This window comes from Lampetra planeri, chromosome 74 (assembly GCF_965212315.1).
Source record: "Lampetra planeri chromosome 74, kcLamPlan1.2.h2, whole genome shotgun sequence".
NCBI lineage: Eukaryota > Metazoa > Chordata > Hyperoartia > Petromyzontiformes > Petromyzontidae > Lampetra > Lampetra planeri.
Genome location: NC_136179.1, coordinates 1,047,571 through 1,074,198, shown reverse-complemented (window position 1 = coordinate 1,074,198; position 26,628 = coordinate 1,047,571). Strand labels below are relative to the sequence as shown.

General features: G+C 54.1%; 1 protein-coding gene across 5 annotated transcripts in view; it reads right to left on the bottom strand.

The window, feature by feature from the left end:
- The window catches only part of LOC144737781 (uncharacterized), a 60,073-nt gene extending 34,799 nt beyond the window's left edge, over positions 1-25,274 (bottom strand). The window contains exons 1-7 of one of the 5 annotated variants that reach the window (XM_078620645.1): positions 25,107-25,274; positions 13,813-14,167; positions 9,711-9,881; positions 9,174-9,407; positions 7,130-8,590; positions 3,598-5,382; positions 1,679-3,117 (exon numbers count right to left, since the gene is read on the bottom strand). In XM_078620645.1, coding sequence (XP_078476771.1) covers positions 1,679-3,117; positions 3,598-5,382; positions 7,130-8,590; positions 9,174-9,407; positions 9,711-9,881; positions 13,813-14,152 — 5,430 coding nt within the window. In that variant the 5' untranslated portion in view covers positions 14,153-14,167; positions 25,107-25,274. Of the gene's footprint in view, positions 1-1,678; positions 3,118-3,597; positions 5,383-7,129; positions 8,591-9,173; positions 9,408-9,710; positions 9,882-13,812; positions 14,168-21,577; positions 22,042-24,534; positions 24,708-25,106 lie in introns of those variants that run through there. The other 4 variants (XM_078620641.1, XM_078620644.1, XM_078620643.1 and 1 more) reach the window with 4 other exon arrangements.
- Between the last annotated feature and the right edge of the window lie 1,354 nt (positions 25,275-26,628).

The following is a 26,628-nucleotide window of genomic DNA, read 5'->3' as shown; positions in this document are numbered from 1 at the left end:
TCGCCAGTAATTGCAACTGCCAACATCAGGCGGCAGCTAGATTTGTGGCCACATTCTACACCCATCTGCTCCCCCCCCGCCCCAGAAAATCAAAATAACTTTAACATGGAAGCTTTCAGGACCAATATCATGCATAATATAGGTTTTTTTTTACATGATCTAACCGAAAAACAACTATATTATAGATCAAAATAACGTATTATCCCCTCCACTCGCGACCGCACAACCGTGCCCTGCCACGTAAGACGCCTCTGCTAGGAGACTGGCCCTTTATAGTTCGTATGCTTTATTTTTATTATTAATCTCGATTGCTTGATTGTGGATACACCCGTTGACGATTGCATTTTAACACGCAGGCTTGTGCGACCAATATTATTCGTAATAAAGGTTTTGGGTTAGATTGTGTTAAGTATAATTACAGTGGTACCTCAGTATACGTCGTTAATTCGTTACAGAGGGTAGGACTTACACCGAAAATGACGGACACCAAATGAATTTTTCCCATAAGAAATAAAGGGAAAGGAAATAATCCGTTCCAGAGTATAAGAAATTATATTTTAAGTGGCATATTATACATTAATGGGGTTGTATCAAATAATTTAGACACTACTTATTACTAAAATGCATACATAAATTAAAATAAATGCATAAATAAATTTAAATAAAAAAACAATTTAACGTCACTTTACCTTGCTGAGAGGGGTTGATAGCCTACGAGGATGGTGGTGAGGAAGGGGATAAGTCGTGAAAGGGGTATACGCGGGGACGCGGTGACTCATCCCGACCCATACAAGTTCTAGCAAGCGCGTCGTCTCCCAAGCAAGACGTCGTATCCCAAGAAAAAATGTTCTCGTCAAAACACGACGTATACAAAATTCGACGTATTCCAAAGCAGTCGTATACCGAGGTATGACTGTATGTCGAAAACCTCCACCATACAACGCAGCCGGTAAAGCTTGTCACGTAAAGAAAACGTGCCAATTAGTCACTAATTCAGCCCCCCGGTGATTCTAGATGTAATTGCCAACACACCGGTGGGCTGAAGGAGTGACTAATTGGCACGTTTAATTTACGTGGCAAACACGACTGGCTGTGTCGGGTGGTAGAGGGGTTACGACACATTTATACTTACGCGATCCAACCCAAAAAACCTTTATGAATTATGTTCGCATATTATTGTATACAGCAGCACTAATCTGACCCCCACCCCTTTCTCCCCCTTTGGCAATGTGCCGTAGCCCTTACCACCATTCCCCGACATAAGTATTAAATGATGACGTCACCCTGCTGCTGCTCTATTTAAGACCGGAAGCAACAGGAGAGCTTCACCATTCTTGCCCGATGAAGCTGATTGTAATTATCAGCGAAACGTCGTACTACTCAAATTTAAAAATGGTGTTGATTCTCTCTTCAGCACACCGGTGGGCTAAAGAAGTGAATTAATTTGTCCTTTGAAAACGTGACACATTTTTTACTGTTTGGCCGTGTCGGGTGGTGGAGGGTTACGACACATTTATAAATAACGCGATCTGACCCAAAATATAAATTATGAAAAAATGTTTATATTATCTGTCATGTATTTATGATGTACTCGGCCACGGCGAGTGTGTGTGAATAAACGATTTATATATAAGGTAGGTGAGCAACTCCCCACTCACCCACCCACCCCGCCCCTCACCTTGGGGTGAGCCTCCTCGTAGTGCCTGCGGAGATCCAGGATGTAACGCTCCCGCCGATCGCAGAATCTGCACCACAGGGCAGGCGGTGCCAACCGAAGTGCCCGCGCCTCGGCTCTGGACGCTGCTCCTCCTCCACCTCCTCCAACTCCTCCACCACCGACACCTCCTCCACTCGCTCTCTTCCCCCTTGCTGCACTGCCATCTCCTCCTCCGCCCATAACGGCCGCCATGACCGGCGCGCAAGGAGCTGCCGAAGCCGCTTCCAACGCAGCCGAAGCTGAAACGACCGGTGCACCTAGCCTGGCACCACCACCACTACTACTAGTACCACCACCACCACCACCACCACCACCGCCCACCACCATCATCATCATCATCTCCTTTCCTTTCTCAGAGAGAGGGTAGAGTGGTTGTTGCCATGGGCTGCTAAGCATGCCCTGCTGGTGATGCTGCTGCTGCTGATGCTTAAGCAAATTTCCGTCATCCAATTCCATCTTATGATGCTGTTGCTGCTGCTGATTTCCATCATGGAACTCCATCTTCTTCCGCGGCTGATTCTGATTCCCGTCCTGCTGCTGCTGACTCTGCTGCATGAGGAGGATCCGACGGCGCACGACCTCCGTGTGCTCCCTCACCGCCAGCCCCGTGATCTTCACCTCGCCATGGCGCTTCTGGTAGTGCACCAGCACGCCCTTGAGGGTGCGGTTGTCGTAGGGGCACACCCGGCAGTAGAAGAGTGTCAGCGGGTCGGCGGGCTCCGCCTTCTCCAGCCCTCCCACCTTCACCCTGGCGCCGAGCGGCTGCAGTGCGCCGCGCTGGGCTCCGGACGCGTCGGCGGCGGCGGTGCCAGCGCCGGCGGTGCCAGTGCCGGTGGTGGGACGAGGCAGGAGGCTGTAGCCGCGACGGATGTAACCGGCGGTGACCACGACGTCCGGGTGCGACTGCCGGTAGTGCGCCAGCACGGACTCCACGCTGCGGTGGGAGTAGGTGCAGTGGCGGCAAAAGTAGAGCAGGTCTCCCGGGGCGACCGCTGCGTGGGCCGCTGCTGCTGCAGGGGCCGCCGCCGCCCCTGCCGCCGCCCCAGCTGACGAGGAGGAGGGGGGGGAGTTGGTGGCGGGGCGGGCGAGGGTGGGAGACCGCGGAACGCCGTCGGGACCCAGCGCCACCTTGCGTATGCGTGAGTACGAGGCCTTGACGTCGCGGTGACCACGCTGGTAGTGGATGAGGACCGAGTGGATGTTGAGGTGCGTGTAGGTGCACAGGTCGCATTGGTAGGCCGTGGTTGGCCGCGGTTGCGGTTGGGGCGGGCCAGCGGCGGGTCCAGTGGTTGCTGTGGTTGCTGTGGCGTCGGGCGACGGCGATTGCCAGCGACCGGGCGCTGGAGACGGGCCGCCGTGTCCACGTGACTTGCCTCCTCCAACGCCTCCTCCTCCTCCACCTAACCAGGTGAGTAGGTGAGTCGGTGGGTGGTTAAGTGAGTGGGTGGGTGAGCGAGTGAGTGAATGAGTGAGCGGGTGAGTGACCGGATGAGTGAGTGGGTGAGCGAGCGGGTGAGTGGGTTGGTAAGTGAGTGGGTGAATGAGTGGGTGGGTGAGTGGATGAGTAAGTGGGTGAGTGGTTGAGTGAGCGGGTGAATGGGATGATTAAGTGGTTGAATGGGATGATGGAGTGCATGGGTAATTGGGTGGGTGAGTGGGTGAGGAGGTGGGTGGATGAATGGGTGAGTGGATGAGTGAGTGGATGAGTGGGTTGGAAAGTCAGTGGGTGAGTGGGTGAATGGGTGAGTGAGTGGGTGGCCGCATTAGCGGGTGACCGAGTTGAGTGAATGAACACATCAATGGGTGGACGAACGAATGAGCGAACGAGCGAGCGGGTGGACCCACCGAACGACTCGCACTCCCCTTACCCCCAGACTGACCTCTGGCTACGGACGATGCTGCATCCCCATCACCACCGCCGCCGCCATCGTCATCATCGCCACCACCATCTCCGCCGCCACCACCGTCGTCCGGCAGCCTCACGAAGCTGGAGAAGATGAGCGCGTTGGTGACGGCGACGCCTGGGTGCATCCTCTGGTAGTGCGGCATCATGCCGCGCACGTTGGCGTTCGTGTAGGGGCACGCGACGCAGCGGTACAGCGAGCGGCCGGGCCGCTCCAGGCTGTGCACGTAGAGCGCCTGCGGGTGGCGTCGCGAGTAGTGGCGCTTGAGCGCGGGCAGCGCGGGCGACTCGTGGGGGCACTCGAGGCAGCGGTAGGTCTCCGAGCGGTCGAGCGGGTCCAGGATGTAGCGGAAGTTGAACTTGACGTAGGGGTGCATGCGCTGGTAGTGCGTGCTCACGCCCCGCGCCGTCGCGCTGTGATACTCGCAGTGCTTGCAGCGGAACGTCGTCGTCGCTGTTGTTGCTGCTGCCGCTGTTGTTGTTGTCGTTGTTGTCGACCCGGTGGAGGATGATGCGGGGGACGGTCGTGGTACGCCGCCACCGCCGCCGCCACCACCAAACGATCTGCCAGAGTTGTTGGACAGCTGCTGCTGCTGCCGTCGATAGGGAGAGCCGCCGTCGCCGCCACCGCCGTCGCCGCCGCCGTCGTCATGCCACCATCGCCCATCGTCATCGTCGCCACCGTCGTCATAACCGTCGTCGTAACCGTCGTCGCCACCATCGTCATCGTCGCCGCCGTCGTCTTCACCGCCGTCGACGTCACCACCATCATCGTCGCCGTCGCCGCCATCGCCGCAGATCACGCCTCCTCCCTTCCTGCTTCTCTTCCTCGTCCTACGTCCGACGTCGCCGCCGCCGCCGCCGTCACCGCCGTAGCCGTGCTGCCTGTGGTGGTAGCGGGACGACGGCGAGGAGGAGGAGGAGTACGGCGGCGAGGAGGACTGCGGTGAGGAGGACGGCGAGCCCAGCAGGACGTGGCGACGCTGGATGCGCGTGTGCAGCGAGCTCGCAATCTCGTCGATGCGTGGACGCTTTCGCTGCGCCGGGTGCTGAGCGTGGTCGTGGTGAGCATCATGGTGGTGGTGAGCGGTGGCAGAGTGAGCCCCCCACGGAGAGGCGCCGGGAGGCTCCGTGGCAGTGGTGTTGAGGGGGCTCACGGCGGCGGCGGTGGCGTTGTTGCTGCCGGGCGGCTCTGCGTGGAAGGGAGGCGGTGGCGGCAGCAGCAGCCGGGAGACGACGCCGGACAGCGATTTCCGGCGTCTCCCCGGAGCCGTCGTGTCCACGTAGCATCTCAGCTCCCCCTCCTCCTCCACCTCGCCGTCCTCCACCTCCCCATCCAGCACCTCGCCATCCTCCACCTCGCCATCCTCCACCTCCCCATACTCGTCATCGTCTTCATCCTCATCATCGTCCTCCTCGTCGTCCTCATCATCGTCCTCCACGTCATCGTCGAAACCCTCTCCGTCCAGGTGGATGTGAACTCTGTCTCCATCTGTGCAGATCTCGCCCGGCTCGGGGTACGGAATCGCCTGGGCGCCTCTTGCCGTTGTTGTTGTTGTTGTTGCGGCGTTGTTGTTGTTGTTGTTGCCGGACGACGACGAGGGGGATGGGCGGTTGGCGGCGTCCGGGGACCCGCGAAGCCGCCGCCGCCCCCTCCCCGCGGCCTCCCCGTCCTCTTCCTCCTCCTCCTCCACCTCGTCGTAGAGGAGACCCTTCGTGAAGTCGCACAGTCCGTGCTTCAGTTGCTGGTGAACGCGGAGGCCTGAGGGGGAGGCGGGGGAGGGGGGTAGGGAGAAGAGGGGGGGAGAGGGGGCAAGGGGAGACATGGGCAGACACGGGGGAGGAAGCTTAGAGAAAGGAGGAAACAGCCAACTCCCGTGAGTGAGAAGCGAGGGAGTCGCAGGGAGACTCAGGCAGACGCAGGTGGAACTTCTTTCGCACCGTACATAGCCAACCATGCTAATCGGACACACACATCTGAGAAATTACTTCTAAATATGGACGATTTAAAAGTGCATAGCTTGAGTGGCTTCCTCACATCCGGAAGAGCATTCCGGATGGCTGCTTTCAAGTGCATCTGAAAGCACGCGATGCAGTGACCGTCTTTGTTCGATGGCCAGCAAAAAGCCGCTGCGAGGATGACCGGAGGTTGCGTGATGATGGTTTATGCTCCTTGACAAGATCGGCGAGGTATTGCGGTTAATTTGGGTCAAGCACTTTGTGTGTTATGGGTGCGACATTATAAATGTTTTTGTTCGGCAAGTGGAAGCCAATGCAGCTCAGCGAGCACTGTAGAGTCTGCGCGTTAGGATGGGGATGAGTCAATCAACAACAGCAGTTATGTAATTTTCTAATTGAGCTGAAAATGAATCAACTGTCGATGCAGGATTTAGACGTGCTGACAATGACCGGATCTTCTGAAGGAAAGCATCTCTGTATGATATAGTCAATCACATTTACACACGACATTAACATGCACATTTATCCGATCTTACATTAACATGCAGTCCTCGATGAGAGGGCGCGCTGCGAGGTTACATTGACATGCTAATCACATTTACACAGTACATTCACATGCAAATGTATCACTTTAACATCACTAGCCCCCCCCCCCCACTTGGTTTATGACTCTGGGGCCAGGCCCATCTCTAACCTTTACAAGCAGCCTGCATCAGCAGCTTCCCTCCTCTTTCTTCCGCCTGATGATGATTGCTTGTGTTGCGATGGAAACTTCGTGATCTATTACTTTTTCTACCTACGTGACTTCACCGAAAGAACCAAAGAGTATGGATTCCTGCCGTCACGAACTTCCAATCAAGATTGTGATATAGTTGTAAGGGGGTGGGGGATTAATCGGCAAAGCCACTTTGTTCATCACGAGACCGTGATCTGAACGTCGGTCACAGTTACGGCATCAGCGGATGTGAGAGGATGTGATCCGGTAGATTTCCCGAGCAACATGTTGCGCCGCTAACGCTATGGTTTAAAAAAAACGCAACTATCGATGATCTCACCGAGATAACTCGCCGTTAATTTTACCACAACCCAGTCGGCCCGAGACAGTTCAAGTCACCACAGATGATATCGTGAGAGCCAAGTGACCCCACAGTGTATCAGACCGAAAGCTCAGAAAATAATTCTGACAGCGGTGAAGACAGCGATTGCAAGCCCCCCGCATGGTGTTCGTTATTTTTACAAGCAGCAGCAGCAGCTCGAATTACTTGATTGTTAATGAGTAGCTCAGGACTTTCAAGCAGATGTCTCCACGGTGAACTAGTGAATATGAAGAGAGGAAGAAACGCAAAGACGCGGGGAGCCACGGGGAGTTGTGGGGAGATGCGGGCAGAGACACGGGGGAGAAACCTTAGAGAAAGGTGGAAGCAGCCAACTCTCGTGAACAAGAAGTGAGGTAGACGCGGAGAGATGCGGGGAGACAGAGACAGAGTGAAAGACAGGAAGCGAGAAACAGAGAGAGACGCAACAGAGAGGCTCGCTCCCCTCTCACTCACCCTTGACCGAGTGGCTCCGGTAGTCGCAGCACGCGCAGCGCAACCTCCGGGCCGACGTCTTCCTCCGCCCGCCGGCCCCGTCGTCCGCCCCTCCATCCACGGGGGTCCCGGGGCCCGTCCCCGTCCCTCCGCCGCCGCCGCCGCCCGTTGTGCCGGTCCCTGCCCCCCCGCCGCTGCCCCGGTGAGCCTGCACGTGCAGCACGAAGGAGTAGGCTGTGGCGCAGTGGAAGTCACAGCGCTGGCAGGAGAAGCCCTGGGCGGGCCGAGTTCCCGGGGTGTTAAAATCTGGCCCGCCGTCCTTACCCCCCCTGCTCCTCCGACGCCCGCCGGCGCCGGACGATGCCGACGGCCCCCCGCCGCCGCTGCCGCCTCCGCCACCGCCGGGCTGACGTCGGGCGCCCCCCGTGTGGATGTTGAGGACGTGGCGTGAGATGGAGCGACGGTGGGCGGTGAGGAAGGGACACTGCAGGCACTGGTAGTGCCCTCCCGCGGCCCGCCGGAAGGCGGGGCCCTCGGCCGCCTGCGGAGGGAACGGGGACGGGCGGCTGAAGGAGGCCCGGGACTTGGCTTGGCGCAAAGGGGGCACCTTGCGTCCGCCCAACGCCGGCGACTGAGGCGGCGGCGGCGGTGGTGGCGGTTGAGGCGGTGGTGGCGGCGGTGGTGATGCGGGACTAGCAGAGGTGGCGGTGGTGGTGGAGCAGCGGTCGCTGTCGGCAGCATCGGTTGAGAGGGCGGTGGTGGTTGAGGCGGTGGTCCCAGAGTCTCCGTTGAGGGGTTCCGATGTCACGGCAGCCAGGTGTCCTGGCGACTTGAAGTGATCCGCCTCCCCCAGGTCACTGTGAGAGTTGTCCTCCAGATCTCCTCGGTCAGCGTGGGCCTCCTCCTCCCCTTCCAGATCTTCCTGGGCCTCCGCCTTCTCCAGATCGTCCAGGACACCCACCTCCTCCGGATCTCCCAGATCTCCCTCCACGTCCTCCAGATCGCCCTCTACCTCCTCCTGCGAGGGCCTCCTCCTCCTCGTGGTCGTCGGCGGTGGTGGCCGTGGCCTCGTCCGAGAGCCCCGACCCATGGAGGGTGCCCGCCTGCCTTTGAGCAGTGATCCCAGGTTAATACGGAGAGGCGAGGAGGCGGCGGCCGAGGGGACAGCGGTTAGCGCAGCTCGGAGCAGGGAGCTCCCTCCACCACCTCCTCCACCCCCTCCACCTCCTCCTCCACTAAATCTCCCTCCTAAATCTCCTCCACCTCCTCCAGAGGATTTGCTGTCATTGTTGGTTGTTGCTGTTGTTGCGGCGGTCGTAATGGTGGTCGGGTGGTCGTGGTGGTTGCCGTGACGACGAGTCTGGTGCAGGAGGAGCCGGTCCCGCCGCGAGGTGCGGTAGGGGCAGCGGGAGCAGCAGAGGACCCGGGGGGGCAGCCTGGGTGGCTGTGGTGCTGGTGGGGGGCTCATGCCTCCTACTACTCCTGGGGGGTCGAGGGAGGGGAGAAGGGGGGGGGGTGGGGAGGGAGGGGGGGTGAGAAGGGGGTTAAGCAGTCTGTATCTCCACTTCCTCCCCCCTTCTCCCTCCTCTGAGCATCTCTCTGCTCACTTCTTCCTCATGGGAGGTTGGCTACTTCCTTTCATCCGACATCTCCTCGTGGCGCACCGGGTCTCCCCGAGTGTCCTCGCGTCTCCGGGCATCTCCCCACATCTCCCCGAGTAACCCCACGTTTCCCCGTGTCTCCCTGTGTCTCCCCGTGCCCCCCCCGTGTCTCCCCGTGCCCCCCCCCGTGTCTCCCCGTGCCCCGCTGTGTCTCCCCGTGCACCCCCCCCCGTGGCTCCCCGTGGCTCCCCACGTCTCCACGTGTCTCCCCGTGTCTCCCCGTGTCTCCCCGTGGCTCCCCGTGGCTCCCCGTGGCTCCCCGTGGCTCCCCGTGGCTCCCTGTGGGTCCCCGTGTCTCCACGTGACTCCTGAAGTCTCTGCGTGTCTCCCCGTGGCTCCCAGTCACCCTCACTTCTCACTTCACAGTAATTGGCTCCTGCCTCCCCCTCCCCTCTCCCACTCACCGTGGCCCCTGGCTCTGCCGTGCTGGAGCAGGGCGAGGGACTCCCCCGCCCCTCCCCCCGCTCCTCCCCCACCACCTCGGGAGCGGGCACGCCGAGCCCCTCCCCTACGGGAAAGGGTCAAGAGTGGGGGGGAGGGGGAGGGGTGGTGGTGGTGGAAGCGGGCGAGGTGCTGGCGCAAGTGGCTCCGGGCGAACGTCGCGTACTCGCAGTGCGGGCACTTGAAGGGGCGCAGGCCTGGGGGAGGGAGGGAGCAGTTTTCACAGCAAGTGTGAGTGACGGTATGAGTGAGGGTGTGAGTGTTTCAGAAAAGTGGTTCAGAGTATTGGTTAGAACTGTGTCAAGCTTCAAATCAAGATTGTGTCAAGGTGTTTCTGAGCATTGCGTCGTTGTTCATCGTCCCTCACCCGTAGGGGGCCCGTAAGCCGTGCGAGCGTGAGCCGTGCGAGCGTGAGCCGTGCGAGCGTGAGCCGTGCGAGCGTGAGCCGTGCGAGCGGGCGAGCGCTTCAAAGTGTGAACATTTCCGGAGCCTCGTCTCACCCGAGTGTTTCATGGCGTGCGTGTCCAGCTGCTGCTTGGACTTGCACTCGTAGGGACAGAGGCTGCAGGAGAAGGGGTTCTGCTGGGTGTGCGTCAGGTTGTGCGTGGGGAGGTACGACCTCCGCGGGCTGCTGTAGGGGCACAGGCGGCAGCGGAACAGGCGCACTCCTCCTACAGGCGCGCACAAAAGACACAGGCAAAGGTTCCCTTGCGTAGCCTAAACACGGACTGTTGGGGCAAGTGCTGTTAGTAGTGGCGCCTGTGAAGGCCGGGGCACTGTGGCACACGAGGGGGTGGGTGTCCAGAACCATGCCCAGTCATGTGCAGTACACGCACACAGTGACAACACAACAACCGCCATTCGCCACTAAATTCTGGTGACGTCACCATGGCGCTTGTTCCAGGTTAAGTGCACTTTAAGGCCACGTGAAGTGTCGAAAGCCCTCTGGCAGACTGTCATGGGACAGATCCAGGTGAAATGGGTTGGCTGACTGAGATGACTAGTAGATATACCAACTGTGCCAACTTTCTGCATTTTATCCACCCCGCGCTCTGCTAGTAGCGTCCTTCACGAGCCTTCTCCACAGAGGCCGATCTTGACACCGTTGGTCAGATCCACATCCTGCAGTACCGTATCAGTTAATCTCTTATCTAACTCGTGTAATGCCTGTTTATCCCCCTCTATCCTGCCAAACAGAAGCTGCTTGGGCATGCGTTGGCTAGGCATGTGACCTACATGGCCCAGCCAATGCAGTCTTGCCTGTGGGAGGAGCTCACCGATGGCAAAGTGCCTAGATCTTTCAAGTATTTGTCAGCTCCTCACACATTCCAGCCTGAGTGAACCCAAGATGGATCAAGACAGGACAGCCTGAATGTTTCTAGACGGCACAGATATTCCATTTTAGGGGTCCAGATTTCGCATGCATAGAGAAGGGAGGGAATGACTGTGGGCAAGAATACCTGAAGTTTTGTGTGGAGCGACAGAACAAGTAGCTTTCACTAAGCGTTACGAAGCCGATTTAAAGATGAAGCCGCTCGAGTGATTTGGAGTGAGACCTCTGCTGTCAAACCGGAGCTGGTTACAAGAAACTACCCCATCACCAATGGGGATTTGAGGGGTGGAGTGTTTGATGCCACAAAATACCCAGGCAGGTGCTTATTTTCAGAGGGGCTGATGGTAAGGCCCCACCTCTTAGTAATACATTCCAGGTCAAACGGCAGCACCTCCAACTCCTCCTCTGAGTGAGCAACAATCACCAGATCATCAACATACATAATATGGTTGACCAATAGGGAGCCAACCCTTGACCGCACCCGGGCATCGATCAGCCTCCCATTGTATCTGTGCCAAATGAAAATTCCTCCGGTACAGCCAAGGAAGGCTTCTCAAACTGTGATAAAAAAAATATGTTAAATAAAGTAGATGCCAGACGACATCCCTTTCGCACACAAACAGGGAATGGCTCGGACTCCCGACCAAGCAGTTTTAACCAGGCCTGCCCATCACCATGAAGGACCTTAACGATTGTGAGCAAAGTCAGGGATTTTGAAAGCACGAAGAACAACCCAGAACCCAGGGCTATTGATGGTATCATAGGCCTTGCCCAGGTCAAGGTTACACCTCTGCGAAAACAGACTGACAGAGAATATGGCAACTGTGAAGGACCGCCCTAGCCTAAAAAAACATTGGGATCTCTGCAAGCGTCTCCTCAGCGTTCCAGGCAAGGCGATGTTGAATACTCCTTTCCAGGACCTTTCCCGGCATACTGAGGAGGGAGAAGCCCTTTTAGTTGTAACAGTCTCTAAGGTTCCCTTTCTTAAAGAGGGGGAACACCAGGACATACATACATTCCTGCGGAACCCGTCCAGTGGTCCAGACTGTAATTATGTCATGTAGGGCAGTCTGCACATAGAGGCTACCCTGGCTCAGCAGTTCACTTGGGAGATCATCTCTGCCTGGCACTTTTCCTGGTCTCAAACTCTGGATCGCCTTCAGTACTTCCTCAATAGATGGCACTTCAGCCAATCACTTACAGGGGGGTGACAACTTATTCCAATATTTGAGGTATCGCAGCCTCAGCAAGGTCATCCCTACTTTGTCCCATGATGTTTTCTAGTCAGAGGGATTTCCCCTCCCCCAAGACCTCAAAGAAATGCTCAGCAAACCTGCAGACCAATTCCTGGGGTCAGAGATCAGATCACCATTCTTTCTCTTATGGATGGTTGTAGGTGAGAAACTGAAAGTTACTTTTTTGATGGAAATAAAGAGTCATTTGTGATAGCGGGCTATTGAGGCAGATTCCATCTTCTCAGCAACTCGCACCCAGCACTCATCCTCGCAGTGCTGCACGGCCTCTCCAAACCTCTGAGCGAAGGCTGCAGACATTCGGAGTGGGACTGTCACTTTTTCCCAACCATCCTGAACACCTCCTGTGTCAGCCAGAGTCTCTGGGGAGGTCTGAACCGTGTACCCAAAGCAGTCATTGCAGCTGCATGAACCACAGTCCTAAACCTTGCCCATTTCCCCTCGACATCAGGAGTGGGGGACGATGCCAAACCCAGCCACAAGTGATGATGCAATTCTCGTTTGCAACTTTCATCAGCTAGCAGAGACCAGGCCACTAAGGGTTTGAATGGGGTCCCTTGTGTACACCCAACACCACAGTGGAAGAGTGGCAGGCGCATTTTACCGATAACATGTCGATAGTCAGTGGTCAGATCAGCTCCATGGTAGGTCCTGGTGTCAAGGACATGGGCCCGTATCATCCGCTGTTCCGTCACTATATAGTCCAACAGATGTTAGTTTTTAGACCCTGCGTTCATCCATGATTTTGTGTCGATGTGCCTATGTTTGAAGATCGTGTTGGTAATTACAAGCCAATGGCTTGCACAGATGTCGAGCAGCATGGGCCAGGTGATCTGGCTCATGCCTTTCAATCATTGCAGCCCAGGTGCCAGCGTCATGACCAACTCAGGGATTAAAGTCACCCAACATGACTCTATCCCGATGAGCCACTTTAGCTAGCACCTGGGACAGGAGGTCATAGGTGTCTGACTCACTGGCCTTGCCTGCATCCCTCCACTGATGTTGATCTCCGGTGGAGGCGCAAGAAACTCACAGCAGCCTGTGTATTACAGCTCCCACAACACAACCTTCATTCTTTTGTTCAGATGAATAGCCACCCCTAATGGTGAATGGAGCCAGAACCAGTCCACCAGACCTCCTGTATTCCACAGAGATACAGGCAGTACTGGTCAGCTCCTGACAGAGGAGTGGCAGCCTCTCCTCCGGGGTGAGCATGCGAACATTCCACGTGGCCAGCCGCAGTGGCTTTTTGCCGTTTCTGGAGGAACTCCGAGGGTGGGTGTCCAGTCTCCTGGCTCCGCCCAATGGCGTTTGACCAGGAAACATCATCGACATCTGTCCCCCCGGGGGCCTCCAGGACAATATTAACACACTCCTATACACACTATGTACACACAGCCTCATAACAACCACACACTCCGAACCCACAGGCGCCCTAACGGATCTCCTCTTGTACCCTCTAACACACATACACACTAACACTCCTAACACACTCACATACACACACCCAATACATAGACACTGATAACACACTCACACTTCGAACAGTACGGGTCTCTGTGTGGTGAGCTGGAGTCTCTGTGTGGTGAGTCTGTGGGTCTGTGTGGTGAGTCTGCGGGTCTCTGTGTGGTAAATCTATGGGTCTCTGTGTGATGAGTCTGTGGGTCTGTGTGGTGAGTTGGGGTTTCTGTGTGGTGAGTCTGTGGGTCTGTGTGGCGAGTCTGTGGGTGTGTGTGGTGAATCTATGGGTCTGTGTGGCGAGTCTATGGGTATGTGTGGTTAGTCTATGGATCTCTGTGTGATGAGTCTGTGGGTCTGTGTGGTGAGTTGGGGTCTGTGTGGTGAGTCTGTGGGGGTCTCTGTGTGGTGAGTCTGTGGGTGTGTGTGGTAAATCTATGGGTCTGTGTGGTGAGTCTATGGGTATCTGTGTGGTTAGTCTATGGATCTCTGTGTGGTGAGTCTATGGGTCTCTGTGTGGCGAGTCTGTGGTTCTCTCTCTACGTCTCTCCCTCTCACCTTCCACCGTTTCGTAAAAGCACGGCTCCTCCCCTTCCCCTTCCGCCTCTCTCCCCGCCAGGAACGCCACTTCCTGTCCCTGGCGCCGCTGAGAGGTCACTTCTTGTCCGCGCTGTGATGTCACTTCCTGTCCCCGCTGTTGTGATGTCACTTCCTTTCCCCGCCGATGCGATGTTACTTCCTGTGAGCGGCGCAGCTGTGAGGTCACTTCCTGTCCCCGTGGCCGCTGTGATGTCACTTCCTGTGAGCTTCGCGTGGAGCGAGCGGAGGAGGAGGTGGTGGTGGTGGATGACGAGGTGGGGTCATGTGACAGGTCACATGATGGGTCATCGTCCAGCATGACTCAGTCAGCGTCCTGGTGCCATTCCAACAACAACAGCCACACCAACAACAATCACCACAATCACAACAACAATCATACCAACAACGATCACACCAACAACTATCCTGAGGCACCACTTTAGCTAGTGGCACGGTGGCTCGGAGATGTTAACTACCTCACCTGGTAACCAGGAGATTGTGGTTTCGATCCCAACCTCAACGTCTCAATATTTGGAGTTTGCATGTGCTGCCCGCAGTCCAGTGGAATTTTATCCAGGTCCTCCGGTTTTTCCCACTACATTTATAAACGTGCATTTAAGAGTACTTGGTTGATATACATTTCCACATGGTAAACTACTTTGTTGTGGCCAGGTTGCTTCTGGAAAAAAGCTAAATAACTCAGTGAGCCTTACCTGCTAAAATATAAAGTTTAGTTTTCGAATGCTTCTGACTTATCGAGCTTGCCTGATGTTCATCTTCGATGGAGCCATAAGCAACCACTACCATTCCTCGCCTCCCATTGATGGGAAGGCGAGCCCACAGAAGCCTGGGGCTTACAGCCTCCCACACCTCACCGCCATACTCCCACGCCCCCTTCATTGTTTTGTTCAGAAGAGCCACTGCCTGTTGTTTGGCAGTCTCCTGCCCCAAGTAAAGGACCGTCCACCCCTCATGGTGACTGGAGCCAGTCAGTCCACCGAACCTCCTGTAATGCCACAGAGATCCAGGCGGTACCGGTCTAGCATCCAACAGGGGAGTAGCAGTCTCTGCACCGCAGTGAGCGTTCTAAAAATCCACCCGCAGTGTTTTTTTTTTGCCTTTTTTGGAGGAACCCCAAGGGTGGAGATTGAGTCTAGTGGCTTCCCCCAGAGCCTCCCTCACAAGCTTAGTTCGATATTTTGCACGTGTTTTTGTGGTCATTAAATTAAAGTTGGAGGTGTTACCAGTCTCTCACACCCATCCAGAGCCCCGTTGGCCACTGTGGTGGCTACGAGAGCCATGAGGGGAACAGTCGATTGAATTTGCCTTCTCTCCGTGGCTTTGCTTACATCCACCACAATGACCATCCGGCACCACCGAGGAGGTAGGGGGGTTCATATTCTTTGGGTCTTTCGGGAACGTCACGTAAAGAAAATATCAAAAATAACAAAAAACTATGATCTTCTTGGTTCTTTCGGTAAAGTCACATAGAAGGTAAATAATAAAATAATAAAAATAAAACATAACCAAATACAATTCTCACGACGTTTCGGCCACAGCGTAAGCAGCCGTCCTGCTTACGTTGAAGAGGACGGTTGCTCAGACCTGTTCTTCACCTGAGGACGGCTGCTTGCGTTGTGGCCGAAACGTCGTGAGAGTTGTATTTTATTATGTGAAAATTGTATTATTTTATTATTTACCTTCTACGTGACTTTACCGAAAGAACCAAGAAGATGAATCCCTGCAGTCACGAAAGCTTTAAATAAAAAAAACTACGATGTTTCGATCGCAACACAAGCATTTGTCAATAGGAAGAAAAAAGAGGGGGAAAGCTGCTGAGGCAGGATGTTTTAAAGGTTTAAAATGGGTGTAGCCCAAGGGTCATATACGAAGTGTGCAGGGCTAGCGATGTTAATGTGAGACATTAGCATGTTAATGTAAGATCGGAGAGCGGCCTCCACGACGAGGGCACGGATGTGACTCAACATATTCTTGGTTCTTTCGGTAAATTCACGTAGAAGGGAAATAATAAAATAATATTATTTCCCTTCTACGTGACTTTACCGAAAGAACCAACAATATGAATCCCTGCAGTCACGAAAGCTTTAAATCGGATATGGCTATGTTACTGTGAGAACTTATCATGTTAATGTAAGATCGGAGGGCGATGTCCACGACGAGAGCGCGGAGATGGCTATGTTAATGTGAGAGGTTAGCATGTTAATTGGAGATCGCAGAGTAGCAGCGTCAAGCTCGGTGAGTGAGGTGGTAGGAGGGGAACATCACAGCCAGCTACGACTTAAACTGGTTGATAACGTCCTTCCAATGATTACTCAGAATTATCCCCATCTTCACAATTGAAGTTGTGTCTGTGTCTGTATATGTGGATGGCTTCATGAACAAATCTTTGTTGATAGCCAGTGGTTTGCAAAGTAACTTCGTCTTCGAAAAATCTATTTCGTGTGAGCCCACCCGCATTAAAACAATGATCAGCCACGGCCGAGGTATTGGTCCTAACGTGTTTCACTGGCTATCAACAAAGATTAATTCATGAAGCCATCCATAACTGGCTGTGATGTTCCCATCCTACCACCTTCCGATGTTAGTTATTAATTTCGGCTCTCTGATTTTACATTAACAGGTTAAATTTCAAAAATTATTGGGTCTTTCGGTAAAGTCACGTAGATAGGTTCAAAGAAAATAACAAAATAACAAAAAACTACGACGTTCCGATTGCAACACAAGCAGTCGTCATCAGGAAAAAGGGGGGGGGGGGTTAAATTTCCCACATGAACACAGCCACCTCGCCCGCAGACCTCGACGTTGCTGCTCTGCGATCTCCCATTAACATGCTAATCTCTCACATTAACATAGCCACCTGTGCAACTCGTCATGGACATCGCCCTCCGATCTTCCATTAATATGCTAATCTCTCACATTAACATAGCCACCTGTGCAACTCGTCATGGACATCGCCCTCCGATCTGACATTAACATGCTAATATCTCACATTAACATCACTAGCCCGGCCCACTTGGGCTACACCCATTTGAAACATTTGAAACAGTCTGCCTCAGCAGCTTTCCCACCTCTTTTTTCTTCCTGATGACAAACGCTTGTGCTGCGATCGAATTGTCGTAGTTTTTTGTTATTTTCTTTGAACCTACCTATGTGACTTTACCTAAAGACGGAAATAATATGAATTCCTGCAGTCACTAAAGCTTTAAGTCAAGAGGTAGGGGGTTGTTTTACCTGGTTACAACAACCACAACAACCATCACAACAACTATGAAAACCACCACAAAAACAATAAAACCACCAAAATTATCACAACAACCAGAAATTAAATCACAACCACAACAACCACCACGATCACAACGATCACTACCACGATGATCACAACGATCACAACGATCACAGCAACCACAACCCCAAAATCTCACACTCACCACACAAAAAAATACTCACCCCACAGTCCCACTCACCACCAAGCCTTACATAGATCCATAGACTCATCACACAGAGACCCACAGACTCACAAAGACACAGAGTCACACAGAGACCCACAGACTCAACAGAGAGACCCACAGACTCAACAGAGAGACCCACAGACACACAAGATACCCAGACTCACCACACAGACCCACAGACTCACCAGAGAGACACACAGAGACCCACAGACGCAACCACGCAGAAACCCATAGACTCAACACACAGAGCCATACACTCACCACACAGAGACCCATAGATTCACCACAGAGCCATAGACTCACCACAATGAGACCCATAGAATCACCACACAAAAAACCACTCACCACACAGAGCCATACACTCACCACACAGGGACCCACAGACTCACCACACAGAGCCATAGTCTCACCAGAGACACCCATAGATTCACCAAACAGAGACCCATAGATTCACCAGAGACCCATAGATTCACCAAACAGAGACCCTTAGACACACCACACAGGGCCATACACTCACGACACAGAGACGAATAGACTCACCAGACAAATACCACGAAGACTCATCACACAGAGACCCAGACTCATCACACAGAAATCCACAGACTAAGCACAGAGACCCACAGACTAATCACACAGAAACCCACTTATTACACACAGACACACTCACCACACAGATACCCATAGACTCACCAAAAGACAAAGATCCATACTCACCACATAGAGAGCCATAAATGCCCTGCAGAGACCCATAGACTCACCATACAGAGGCCAACAAACTCATTACACAGATACCTCCAGACTCACCAAAAGAAAATACCCACAGACTCACACAGAGACCCATAGACTCACCACGCAGACCCACAGACTCAACAAAAGACAAAGACCCATAGACTTACCACAGAGCTATACCATCACCAGAGACCCATAGATGCACTCTGAGGGCCACAGACTCACCACACAGATACACACAGACGAACCACACAGAAAACCAAAGACTCACCATACAAACACCACACAAAGACCCACTCACCAGACCCAGACTCACCAGAGACCAAAACTCCCCACACATATACCCATAGACTCACAAAAAGACAAAAACCCACAGACTCACCACACAGAAACCCACAGACTCACCTAAAAGAGACCTAACATCATCAACATCACTACCACCATCATCACCCCCATAATCACCATCATCACCACCTCCATTATGACCATCATCAGCATCACCACCACCATCATCATCATCAGAACCATCATCATCACTACCACCATCATCACCACAATCACCACCATGATCATCATCACCACGACCACAATCAAAACCATCACCACCATCATCACCTCCACCATCACTACCATCACCCCCCTCACCAGTACCAACAGCCCCATCATCCATCACCACCACCATCATAACCACCACGATCTCCATCCCCACCATCATCACAACCATCAGCATCACCATCATCATCACTACCACCATCACCACCATCACCACAATCACCACCATCACCACAATCACCACCATCACCACAATCACTACCATCCCCACCAGCACTATTAACCACCACCAACAACAACCGCCATCCACCACTTAGTGGTGGTGACATCACCACGGCGCTTGTGCCAGGCTATGTGCACGTTGAGGCCACGTGAAGTGTCGAACGCCCGCTGGCAGGAGGTCACGGGGCAGACCCAGGTGCCACGGGTCGACTGACTGAGATGAGTGGCTGATGCATCACCTGTGCCCCCTACTGTGCCAACTTGCTGTGCTTTGGCCACCCGGCACTCTGCTCGTTGTTGGGAGCGTCGCTCCTCCCCCCTCCGTTGTTGTTGGAGGGAGACTGCCTCCAAATGCCCAAAAGCATCCTTCACGAGCCTCTTCCACAGAGATGCCGATCTTGACACCGCTGGTACCAGTCATGGGCAAGTCCACTCAGCTCCACATCATCCTGTACCACATCACTCCCTCTCTTCTCCAGCCCGTGCTGCGCCCGTTTAGCCCCCTCTATCCAGCCGAACAAAATCTGGTTAGGCATGCGGTGGCTGGGCATGCGGGCTACATGGCCCAGCCAAAGCAGCCTTGCCTGTTGGAGGAGCTCATCGATGGGACTTTGTCCAGATTTTTCAAGGATTTGTGAGCTCCTCACACAACCCAGCCTAATTAAACCCAGGATGGATTGCAGGCAGGCCAGCCTAAATTTTTCTAACCGGCGAAGATGTTCCATTAGGGGGGTTCACATTCCGCAAGCGTAGAGAAGATCTGAAGCTTTGTGTGGAGCGACAGACCAGGAAGCTTCAACTGATTCAGAGTGAGACCTCTGCTGTCAAACCGAAGCCGGTCATGAGGACACTGCACAGGTATGGGAAACTCTCCACTCTCTCCAGAACTGCCCCATCACCACCACCATCAACCACCCCCATCGTTATCACCATCACCATCCCCACCGCCCCCCATCATCACCCCATCAACATAAACACCATCACCACCCCATCACTATCACAATCATCATCATTATTATCACCACCATCACCCCCATCACCACCATCACCCCCACCATCATCAACCCCATCACCACCACCATTATCATCACCACCATCATCACGACAACCACCCCATCACGCCCATAATCACCACCATCACCACCCCGATCACCATCACCCCCATCACCATCCCCATCACACCACCATCACCATCACGACCACCCCATCACCTCTGCTGTCAAACGGGAGCCGGTCATGAGCACACTGCTCAGGTATCGGAAACTCTCCACTCTCTCCAGAACTGCCCCATTACCACCACCATCTCTACCACCCCCATCAATATCACAACCATCATCACGACCACCATCACCAACACCACCATCATCACCTCCATCAACATCACCACCATCCCCATCACCATCACCACCCCCATCATCATCACTACCACCATAATCACCATCACCCCCACCATCATCACCATTACCACCGCCATCACCACCACCACCACGACCATCCCCATCACCACCCCCAACAGCATCCCCATCACCACCCCCATCACCATCACAACCTCCATCACCATCCCCATCACCACCACCTTCACCATCCACATTACCCCCGTCAACACCATCAATACTACCATCACCATCATCTTCACTACCACCATCATCACCATCACCCCCACCACCATCATCACCACCACCCCCATCACCACCACCACCACCACCCCCATCACCACCCCCATCACCACCACCACCACCACCACCCCGCCATCACCCCCATCGCCACCACCACCATCCCCATCACCACCACCCCCATCACCACCACCCCCATCACCACCACCACCCCCATCACCACCCCAGTCACCATTCTCATCACCATCACCACCACCATTACCACCCCCATCAGCATCTCCACCACCACCCCCATCACCTCTGCTGTCAAACCGGAGCCGGTCATGAGCACACTGCCCAGGTAGGGGAAACTCTCCGCTTTCTCCACAACTGCTCCATCACCACCGCCATCACCACCCCCATCCATACCACCACCATCCCTATCACCTCCACCACCCCCATCACCATCCCCACCCCCATCCATACCACCACCATCCCTATCACCTCCACCACCCCCATCACCATCCCCACCCCCATCACCCCCACCACCATCACCATCACCACCATCATCCTCACTACCACCATCACCCCCACCATAATCACCACCATTACCACCCCCATCACCACCATCCCCATCACCACCCCCATCACTATCACCATCACCATCCCCATCAACACCACCTTCACCACCCACATTACCCCCTTCAACACCATCACCACTACCACCACCACCATCATCATCACCACCACCCCCATCACAACCAACCCCATCATCATCACCACCCTCATCACCATCCCAGTCACCATCCTCATCACCACCACCACCCTCATGACCATCACCACCCCCATCACAACCACCCCCATCATCACCACCACCCCCATCACCACCCCCATCATCACCACCCCCCCATCACCACCGCCATCACCATCCCAGTCACCATCCTCATCACCATCACCACCCTCATGACCATCACCACCCCCATCATGATCCCCATCACCACCCCCATCATCACCACCACCCCCATCATCACCACCACCCCCATCACCATCCTCATCACCACCACCATCATCACCAACCCCACCACAATCACCAACCCCACCACCACCCCCATCACCATCCTCATCACCACCATCACCAACCCCACCACCATCATCACCATCCCCATCACCGCCTCTCACCTGAAACTTCAGACTCCGCTCATCTTGGCGATTTTAAAAGAGGGAGTTAAAACAAATTAAACACCGCACGCAACAAAAATAATCAAATTATTAATGACAAATTCCCCTCAAACTAAAGCACTAATTTAAATTCATTATTATTGTCGCGTTATAGCGACGGATCGGCGCGCGGCCTAGGCCTGAGGCGCTAGGCCTCAGGCTTCTGCTCGCCTAGACGAGGCCTGCGCTAGGCCGCCGCGCCCCACTCCTTCTTGGTGATTATTTTTTTATTTTTTTACAATCTCTTCATTAAAACCATTTCAGGGCAACAACAAATGTTTTAACCTCGAGCTCGATTACAACATAAATTCTCAAGCTCCCAGCGAGCTTCGCCGCCCGTGGAGTTGGCATAGAAAATAACCTCCACAAGGCGTGCAGCGATGCACCCCTCAGACCCCACGACAGCCACAACCACCAGCAGCAGCTCACGGGGACTATGGAGGTGGTGGGGGTGATGGGGGGGGTGATGGGGGAGGATGGGGGGGGGGTGATGGGGGGGGGGTGATGGGGGGGTGTGATGGGGGGGGATGGGGGGGGTGATGGAGGTGGTGATGGGGGGAGATGGTGTGATGGTGGGGGGGTGATGGGGGGGGTGATGGGGGTGGTGGTGATGATGATGGAGGTGGTGATGATAGAGGTGGTGATGATGGAGATTGTGGTGGTGGTGATGATGATAAAGGTGGTGGTGGTGATGATGGAGGTGGTGGTGATGATGATGATGATAATAGTGCTGGTGTTGATGATGGTGGTGATGATGATGATGGTGGTGGTGTTGATGATGATGATGATGGTGGTGGTGTTGATGATGTTGGTGGTGGTGTTGATGTTGGTGGTGGTGTTGATGTTGGTGGTGGTGTTGATGATGGTGGTGGTGATGATGATGGTGGTGATGATGGTGGTGGTGTTGATGATGATGATGTTGGTGGTGGTGTTGATGATGTTGGTGGTGGTGGGTTGTTGATGATGATGTTGGTGGTGGTGTTGATGGTGGTGGTGATTGATGGTGGTGGTGGTGATTGATGGTGGTGGTGATGATGATAATAGTGCTGGTGTTGATGATGGTGGTGGTGGTGATGATGATAATGGTGGTGGTGATGATGATGATGGAGGTGGTGATGATGATGATGGAGATGGTGGTGATGATGATGGTGGTGAAGATGGTGGTGATGATGGTGGTGGTGTTGATGGTGGTGGTGGTGATGATGATGATGGAGATGGTGGTGATGATGATGATGGAGATGGTGGTGATGATGATGGTGGTGAAGATGGTGGTGATGTTGATGATGGTGGTGATGTTGATGATGGTGGTGGTGTTGATGGTGGTGGTGGTGGTGATGATGATGATGGAGATGGTGGTGATGATGATGATGATGGTGGTGGTGATGATGATGATGGAGATGGTGGTGACGATGATGGTGGTGAAGATGGTGGTTGGTTATGATGATGGAGGTGGTGGTGGTGTTGATGATGATGGTGGTGATGATGATGATGATGATGGAGGTGGTGATGATGATGATGGAGATGGTGGTGACGATGATGGTGGTGAAGATGGTGGTGATGTTGATGATGGTGGTGGTGTTGATGGTGATGATGGTGATGGAGGTGATGATGATGGAGATGGTGGTGATGATGATGGTGGTGAAGATGGTGGTTGGTTATGATGGAGGTGGTGGTGGTGATGATGATGATGATGGAGGTGGTGGTGGTGATGATGATGGAGGTGGTGGTGATTGATGGTGGTGGTGATGATGATGGAGGTGGTGGTGATTGATGGTGGTGATGATGGTGTTGATGATGGTGGTGGTGTTTATGATGATGGTGGTGATGATGTTGGTGGTGGTGTTGATGTTGGTGGTGTTGATGATTGGTGGTGGTGATGATGATGTTGGTGGTGGTGATGATGATGTTGGTGGTGGTGTTGATGATTGGTGGTGGTGATGATGATGGTGGTGGTGATGATGATGGTGGTGGTGATGATGATGGTGGTGGTGGTGATGATGGAGGTGGTGGTGGTGGTGATGGAGGTGGTGGTGATGATGGAGGTAGTGGTAATGATGGTGATGGTGGTAATTATGGTGGTGATGATGATTATGGTGGTGGTAATAATGGTGGTGATGGAGGTGGTGGTGATAATGGTGGTGATGGTGGTAATGATGGTGATGATGATAGTGGTGGTGGTGACAATGATGGTGATGATGGTGATGATGGTTGGGGTGATGGTGATGGTGAAAAGGATGGTGGTACTGATGGTAGCGATGGTGATGGTGGTGATGATGATTATGATGGTGGTGATGATGGTGGTTGGGGTGGTGATAGTGGTTGTGATGGTGGAGGTGATAGTCATGATTGTGGAGGTGATAGTGATGATGGTGGTAGTGGTGGTCTTAAAAATTATAGTGTTGCTGATCATGGTGATGCTGATGGTGGTGGTGATATTTGTGGTGGTAGTGATAATAGTGGTGGTGATAATGGCGGTGGTGGTGATGATGATGTTGGTGATGATGGTGGTGATGATGGTGATGATTGTGATGTTGGTGATGATGGAGGTGGTGATGATGCTGATGATGGTGGTGATGATGATGGTGATGATGGAGGTCGTGGTGGTGGTGGTGATGATGGTGGTGGTGATGATGGTAATGGTGGTGATGATGGTGATGGTCGTGATGATGGAGGTGGTGGTGATAATGGTGGTGATGGTGCTGATGGAGAAGCGGATGGTGGTGATTGTGGTGGTGGTGATGATGATGTAGATGGTGGTGATGGTAGTGGTGATCGTGGTGGTGATGGTAGTGGTGATCGTGGTGATGCTGGTCGTGGTGGTGACGATGGAAGCGATGCTGGAGATGCTGATGATGAAGTTGGTGGAGGTCATCATGGCGGTGAGCAATCTTTTGGGTGAGAAGCAGCGATAGCCTCACCTTGAGTGAGAATCCTGGCCCAGGCTACCGCTGTTACTGTTGTTGATGACGATGGTTGGTGGTGATGATGGTGGCGGTGGTGGTGATGATGCAGATGCTGATGATGGACATGCTGGTGGTGATGTTGGTGGTGGTGATGTTGGTGGTGATGTTGGTGGTGGTGGTGATGTTGGTGGTGGTGGTGATGTTGGTGGTGGTGGTGATGTTGGTGGTGGTGGTGATGTTGGTGGTGGTGGTGATGTTGGTGGTGGTGATGTTGGTGGTGGTGGTGATGTTGGTGGTGATGTTGGTGGTGGTGGTGATGTTGGTGGTGGTGGTGATGGTGGTGATGATGGTGGTGATGTTGGTGGTGGTGGTAAGCAGTCTTCTGGCAGAGCAGCAGCGAGAGCCTCACCTTGAGTGAGAATCTAGGCCAAGCTACCGTTGTTACTGTGGTTGATGATGATGGCTGCTGCTGGTGGTGATGATGATGTTAGAGGTGGTAATGGAGTTCACGGTGATGGCGGTGATGTTCGTGGTGATGTTGGTGGTGATGAGCAGTCTTCTGGGTGAGGATGCAGAGATAGCCTCACCTTGAGTGAGAATCCAAGGCCAGGCTATCGCCGCTGCCGCCGCCGCCGCCACTGTTGTTGCTGAGGCCAAGAGTCGAGGCGAGCAGGGAGAGCAGCAGCAGGAGGAGCAGCAGAGAGGGCGAGGGGGAGAGGGGGAGCAGCAGCCGCGACAGAAGCAGCAGGGAGATGGAGGAGGAGATGGAGGAGGAGCTGAGTTGTCAGCGTCACGGTGGAACCTCCTCCGCGTGTTCCGTCTCTCTCTGTCTCCTGGCTCTCTGAGTCTCTGTCTGTCTCCTGGCTCTCTGAGTCTCTGTCTGTCTCCTGGCTCTCTGAGTCTCTGTCTGTCTCTGGCTCTCTGAGTCTCTGTCTCCTGGCTCTCTGAGTCTCTGTCTGTCTCCTGGCTCTCTGAGTCTCTGTCTCCTGGCTATCTGAGTCTCTGTCTGTCTCCTGGCTCTCTGAGTCTCTCTCTCTCTGTCTCCTGGCTCTCTGAGTCTCTGTCTGTCTCCTGGCTCTCTGAGTCTCTGTATGTCTCCTGGCTCTCTGAGTCTCTGTCTGTCTCCTGGCTCTCTGAGTCTCTGTATGTCTCCTGGCTCTCTGAGTCTCTGTCTGTCTCCTGGCTCTCTGAGTCTCTGTCTGTCTCCTGGCTCTCTGAGTCTCTGTATGTCTCCTGGCTCTCTGAGTCTCTGTCTGACTCCTGGCTCTCTGAGTCTCTGTCTGTCTCCTGGCTCTCTGAGTCTCTGTCTGTCTCCTGGCTCTCTGAGTCTCTGTATGTCTCCTGGCTCTCTGAGTCTCTGTCTGTCTCCTGGCTCTCTGAGTCTCTGTCTGTCTCTGGCTCTCTGAGTCTCTGTCTGTCTCCTGGCTCTCTGAGTCTCTGTCTGTCTCCTGGCTTTCTGAGTCTCTGTCTGTCTCCTGGCTATCTGAGTCTCTGTCTGTCTCCTGGCTCTCTTAGTCTCTGTCTGTCTCCTGGCTCTCTGAGTCTCTGTCTGTCTCCTGGCTCTCTGAGTCTCTGTCTGTCTCTGGCTCTCTGAGTCTCTGTCTGTCTCCTGGCTCTCTGAGTCTCTGTCTGTCTCCTGGCTCTCTGAGTCTCTGTCCGTATCCTGGCTCTCTGAGTCTCTGTCTGTCTCCTGGCTCTCTGAGTCTCTGTCTCCTGGCTCTCTGAGTATCTGTCTGTCTCTGGCTCTCTGAGTCTCTGTCTGTCTCCTGGCTCTCTGAGTCTCTGTCTGTCTGCTGGCTCTCTGAGTCTATGTCTGTCTCCTGGCTCTCTTAGTCTCTGTCTGTCTCCTGGCTCTCTGAGTCTATGTCTGTCTCCTGGCTCTCTGAGTCTCTGTCTGTCTCCTGGCTATCTGAGTCTCTGTCTGTCTCCTGGCTCTCTGAATCTCTGTCTGTCTCCTGGCTCTCTGAGTCTCTGTCTGTCTCTGGCTCTCTGAGTATCTGTCTGTCTCTGGCTCCCTGAGTCTCTGTCTGTCTCCTGGCTCTCTGAGTCTCTGTCTGTCTCTGGCTCACTGAGTCTCTGTCTCCTAGCTCCCTGAGTCTCTGCCTCTGG